The sequence below is a fragment of the Schistocerca gregaria genome, chromosome 4 (genome assembly GCF_023897955.1).
Source record: "Schistocerca gregaria isolate iqSchGreg1 chromosome 4, iqSchGreg1.2, whole genome shotgun sequence".
NCBI lineage: Eukaryota > Metazoa > Arthropoda > Insecta > Orthoptera > Acrididae > Schistocerca > Schistocerca gregaria.
In genome coordinates, this window is record NC_064923.1 from 667,161,456 (window position 1) to 667,168,008 (window position 6,553).

Consider the following 6,553-nt stretch of genomic DNA (forward strand, 5'->3'; position numbering starts at 1 on the left):
TTTGGATCAAGACAGGAAGATGCAGTATTTCTTGATTTGCGAAAAGCATTTGACTCAGTGTCACACTTACACTTATTGTCAAAAGTATGGTCGTATGCAGTATGAAGCGAAATTTGCAATTTGATTAAGGACTTTTTGATAGGGAGGACGCAGCTTGTTATTCTTGATGGGGGTCCATGTATCACAGAGGAGTAACTTCAGGCGTGCCCCAGGGAAGTATTTTGGGACCCTTGCTCTTCATGTTGTATATAGATGATCTTGTACACAATATTAATAATAACCTGAGACTTTCTGCAGATGATGCAGTTATCTATGATTAAGTACTGCCTGGATAGGCTGCATAACTATTCAGTCAGATCTTGATAAGATTTCAAACTGGTGCAAAGATTGGGAACTTGCTTTAAATGTTAAAAATGTAAAATTGTGCACTTCATAAAACAAAAAAATGTAATATCCTATGACTATAATATCAATGTGTCTTTGTTGGACTTGTCCAACTCATACAAATACCTGGGTGTAACACTTCATAGGGATATGAAATAGAATGATCACATAGGCTCAGTTGTGAGTAAAGCAGGTGATGGACTTCAGTTTATTGGTAGAATACTGGGGAAATGCAAATAGTTCTAGAATATTGCTCAAGTGTGTACGTCCCGCACCAAATAGGACTAACAGGGTGTTTTGAACATATACAGAGAAGGACAGTACAAATGGTCACAGGTTTGTCTGATCCATGGGAAAGTGTCACAGAGATACTGAAGGAACTGAATTAGCAAATAGATGTAAACTATCCTGCAAAAGTCTATTAACAAAGTTTCAAGAACTATCATTAAATAATGACTCTAGGAGTATACTTCAACACCTTATGTATTGCTCACATAGGGATCATGTGGATAATATTAGAATCATTACTGTATGTACAGAGACATCCAAATAATCATTCTTCTGGTGCTCCATTCATGAATGGAAAGGGAAGAAACCCTAATACGGGACGTTCTCTCTGCCATGAGCCACACGATGGTTTGCAGTGTACAGATGTAGATAGCATATTTAATTTCTGCTTTATGACAGCAATAAAAGCATGAAAACCGAGCCATGACATCTCCCATTGTTGTGTCACTGATCTCTACCCCTGAGCTGAAACACAAATCCTTTGCAGTAATTCATGAAGATGTCTACTGACTGGCTCACACAGTGCATCTTAAAGTTTGATGTCTCTAGTCAGTCAGTTTCATAGGTCTACAAGAATAGTGATTAAGTTTAAAGCTGCTTTGCTTTTCCCATTTCACAGTAGCATGGCTAACTGTGTATCTGGGGATGTCTGTGAAATATCTCATAGAATGCTTGAACTTCTAGACCTGTGCAGGTGTGCTTAGTACCCTCTGTTGCTTCATTTTAGATGCATTTTTATGCTATCAGATGCATAGCATGAAGTCACATAGAGTACATTCACTGGGCTGTCTAGAGACTTTGGGCCACAGGATGTATTTCACACAGATAATGAAACTGAACAGTGAGTCATCAGTATTTATCACGTATTTGTTGATACACACATCAACCAAATGTATCAAGATTATATATAAGGCACATCTTCTTATAACTGAGTCAAATGCGAGAGACAGCAAATGCAACTGTTGCATAATTTTTCTTACCTTCTTGATGACACATATAGGAATTTTTAATGTTACATGAGGGTGCATAACCATAATACTCCAAGCTCTGTAGTTCACTGACCTGCAAGGCAGTCAGATTTATCACTAATGGTGAGTGTATTAATGCTAATTACTTGTGTGCACATTACAGAAATACTAGAGGAGGAACGTTTGGGAAACATGTGAGCCTAATGAAGCTGTATTGTGAATGAATAATCACCACCATTACTTTTTTAATGAATTGTGCTATTCTTTAACTCATTTTAGGTATCATTTCCTTTGTGATCAGTTGGACTATGAGAGACTGCAGCAAACAGTATTATGTTCATAGTCTAAAAATCAAAACATGAGATAGGGAACAGTAGCAACCAAATTGATAAAATAACATCAAACTAACTTTATTTCTATATTTAACTAATGAAGATTTAACTATGCAACAAATTCTGTGAACATTGCTCTTTAATTACAGTGGTGTCCATCACAAGAAAGCCAACTGTGAATCTACTGCAGTAATTTCAAAGGTGCAACATGTCCTGAAATTTGCAGCAAAACATCTGTATCCTACACATCTGACTCTGACAGTTACAAATGGCAACAAGAAGCAGAAACTACGAAAGGGTAATGGTGGCTGGGGGGATATTAGAGATCACCAGCTATGCATCAATATGACAAAAATAGGCAGGTAGTACACATTTGTCCCAGAACTGTGGGTTAGGGACAGAATACTTTTCATGCTAGAACTCTCTCTATGTGGAGAATAAATGTTAATCTATAGTTACTGGAGTGGTGACTCACACTTTAGTGCCATGCTCTGAAATCTTTATTTGAAGTCAAATCTTCTAGCTGAATTTCTTGGATGTGAAGTATAAGACTTTATGCACATTTTATATTTGATGCTTCCAGATGTGCATGATCAAACAAAAGTGACAAATATGCTTGAAAAAAAAGACTTTCATGCAGATTTTTCTGTCTGCAAAGCACCATTTCTTCTAATTGGAACTGTTTTGTGTAAGGCAATGTAACAGTGTGATACATTGGCAATACAAAAATCTGCATTATTTTTTGTGAAAATGATTTTTTGTGAATGTTTTCCATGAGGTATGCTACATAAAGGCACATGGTTCTAGATTTATGTACTGTTCTAATTAAAAGTATATAATTTTTATTGAAACCATGTGTAAAGACATGAACTAAGGCTATTCAGTGTAAATGTAAACACAAATGCACATATTTTTAATGATCATGTGACAATTTGTATAAAAGTGCATCTATGTGTGTCAAAAAGATGTTAGCATTAGATTCTAAAAAAAAAAAAAAAAAAAAAAAAAAAAAAGCTCTTGTCCATTGAGTGCAAATCATTGACTGCTTGGTTTATTTTTATATTCTAATTATTATGTCACATCCTATATAAAGCTTTGTATAGAAAACATGTTATATATTCTGCCTGGTGAAAACCCATTTCTGTGATCCAAAACTTTTCAAAATATTGTAGCTGTCTTTTATAATTAATATTGGTTTTCATTTTGGCAAGCTTAAAATAGGTATATTTGCTTCCAAAGTGATGTAACCATGCTCAAATTATTTTTAAGATATTAATCTGTAATAATCAGTGAATTTATATGAAACAAAGGATATCGTGTAAGATTTCAGTAAGCATCGGTATTGAAAGAACTAAAGGTAGCTTGTGTAAAACACTGTGGTACATTGAAAAAAATGTACTAATATATTTGTATAAAAATGATTTTCTACTGTAAACTTGTAGTTTCAATTGTCTGTAAGTAATAAAATGATTTCCATGAGTGGAGTTGGAAATTGGAGCAGATGCCTCATATGTGCAAAACTTCATAAGGATTCTCTGATTAGAATTTTCTGTGCTAATCATAAAACTTAAAATACTTTAGAGGAGAACATTTAAAGAAGATATAAATCTAGCTGCAGGCACGGAGGGTCCAAATTAAATCTGTTTGTTGGAAACAGATTCATGCTTCCTTACCAATCATCATGGCAAGATATATATGTGTGTACAGCTAAAATGGTGCTAATGGATGTTAGTTTGTGTAGCAAATATTCTTCATCATCTGTCTTTGTTTTATTGTATCTGCAAGCTTTATAATAGATTAAAGTTGTTTTACATACTGTTCTGTTTTCTGACATTGCAAAGGAGATAATTAATGAAGCACAAAGTTAATGCGCTTACTTCTGATGAAGTATATTGCTGACAATATTTATCAGTCTTACCAGTAACTGCTTACCAGAATTTGTTTTATTGCCTGTCTTTTTCCATTCATAACAATTGTGTATCTAGTCACGTAAAATAATGTTCATATGTTTCTGTTATATATATATATATAAAAATTTAAGTGCTCTTGTTTCATAGATCTGAATATTTAAAAGCACCTTTTTTTTTGTTTTTTGTTGTTGTTAACATGAAGCAGTCTGTGGATGGATTGAAACAATAAAGTGGTAAATAATAGCATAAAACTTTCTGGCTAAAGAAACCGTTATATTACATTATGTACATACATGGAAATTTTGGTGTTCTGTGTATGTTACACTGCTATCCTTTTTATATCAGTGGAAACCAAATAAAATTTCTGAGCAAACTGATTAATTTACTCTTTGGCATTCTGCCACATAAATTTCAACCTATTTTCAGTGTAAAATCATAGCAAAAACATTGTTATTGTATTGCATTTCTGTGTTGTGTTATTAGTGAATTCTACTCATTTATTGATTTTGAATTGTCTGAACAATTGTAAAGGAAAACTTTTATTGTCATTAAGAACAATCTTCTTTACATAATTTCTCATCTACTGTGTGCCCTTTGTATACAGGGTTTTAGAAATTCCCACTACAAACTTCTAAGATTTGTAGAGAGGAGTGAGTACGTAATACTTTGAGTAGGAACTCATGTCCAGAAATGTGCTGTTTCTGTTTTGTGTTGGTTTAAGTTCAGTTGTTTAACTCATCCACTTCTGCTTATGGAGTTGAATTAGACATGATGCAGTACAGTTGTTAGGTAACAATTAAGAAGTAAACATAATGAAACACTGATTTATCACTTAAGTACATTTGTACTAACATTTAATATTACACATTTACATTAATACAAAACAAAAAAGACCCAGCTTACTGTATGTACAGCACAGTACCACCACATTACAACAGCCACTTTGTATGGTGACCACCAGCGTTCTCACAGACATTGCACTCACACAGTATGTTCTGGTATGCAGTCTCCATCTCACCTGGTGTCTCTTCAATTTCTAGTACAGTGACCAGAACTTGTCCCAGCAGATCTTCCTCTGTCTTCACAGGAGTCTCCTAAATTAAAGCATACTACCCTACAAGAAGTAGTCCACAGGAGTTAAATCCAGCAATTGTGGTGCCCACATGGTTTAACCACTTCAGACTAACCATCTTTCACCATATAATCTGATGACATGTCTCCAAACTGCATGTGAGAAGTGAGGTAGTGCACCATCATGTTGAAACCACATTTCATGATGGACCTAAATGTGGCACAGCTTCCAAGAAGGGGTCAAATGTGTTTTGTATGAAGATAAATTACGCAGTACCAGTTAGCTTGCCCAGTCACATGACTGCCTTGAATACCTGCCTACACGTTAATACCAAACTTGTGCTGAAATCCTTGAACATGTGTGGCACGAGGGTTTTTGTTTGCTCAGACATGGCTGTTTTGTGAATTCTGAGCACAGTCCCTAGTGAACTGAGATTCGTATATGAACAGAACTCCTTGTAGAAAAAGGGATGCATTGATGCAATGTTGCAGGAACCACACGCTGTAGGCAACGCATTCTCGAAAATCAGCTGGATGCATAGCACATACCCCTTGTAAGTGGTACAGACATAATTGTTGGTCCCTGCATAACACCCCAGACAATACTGTGACTAACACACATTGTACACGTAATTGTTAGAGTGCACTTGTTGATGGATTCTGTTCAATGCGATGCAATACATGTTCTGCATATTCAGGCATGCAGCATTGCCATGGAGCACCACAATCCTGCCTCATCAGTGAGAAGGTACCAGTTCCTAAGAGCTGCTGGATAATTCGGGCAAAAAGTTTGTGTGATGGCGTGCTATGTTATACAAAACATCTGTGATACATATGACTAGCAGCTCTTCCGTTACCTCGTGCTTCATCGTACCCAAGTAGCATGTCTGTGTATTCTGAAAATGTGCACCAAATCATGTTTACTATATGGGAGATGAATAGGCAGTAAGCCAGACATTAAGTGACATCAGGTGATCGTCTGACATAGTGCACCTCATTCTGTCTACCCTACTGCACACCAGGATGAGCAACTCAGCAACTCTCTATCCATAAGAAAACATGGATGCATTACACATCTGAATTGAAACCATCATAGAACGGAAATGATATATTTCCAGACATGCATTCCTAATCAAAATATTATGTACTCATTCCCCTCTACAAGTCCTAGAAGTTTGTAACAGGAATTTCCGAATACCCTGTATTTTTAACAGAGTTATTTATGGATCTATGAAACTGTATATTTCCCTTTTTACTTAAACTTGACAGGTGTAAATGCCTTACTGTTGCCATTTGACCATTATGATGTTCACATCTCGGTCTTGAAAGAAATTTTGATTTCGAAATAAACTATCAGTGGTACGCAGCTTTTCTCAGGGAGCTGATATGAGATTTTGTCATAGTTGAAATAAAAGGATACAGTATAAGAAGCAAAAAAAATTATAGGACGTTTTTCTAACTACTTAAAATACTTGTTTATGAACAACATTTTTCATTCTGTTATCCAGGATATATATGAACAAATTTTTCAAATTTACTACTCAAGAGCAAGCTACGTATAGCTGACTGTGAGAGAAGCAGGAGTCTTTGAGGTTGATAC

General features: G+C 35.4%; 1 protein-coding gene across 3 annotated transcripts in view; it reads left to right on the plus strand.

Annotated features, from left to right (window-relative positions):
- Positions 1–4,259, plus strand: part of LOC126268149 (alpha-1,6-mannosyl-glycoprotein 2-beta-N-acetylglucosaminyltransferase) — a 429,035-nt gene extending 424,776 nt beyond the window's left edge. For all 3 annotated transcript variants that reach the window (XM_049973686.1, XM_049973688.1, XM_049973687.1), the window contains one exon: positions 2,122–4,259. In XM_049973686.1, coding sequence (XP_049829643.1) covers positions 2,122–2,338 — 217 coding nt within the window. In that variant the 3' untranslated portion in view covers positions 2,339–4,259. The remainder of the gene's footprint in view (positions 1–2,121) is intronic.
- Positions 4,260–6,553: the final 2,294 nt, after the last annotated feature.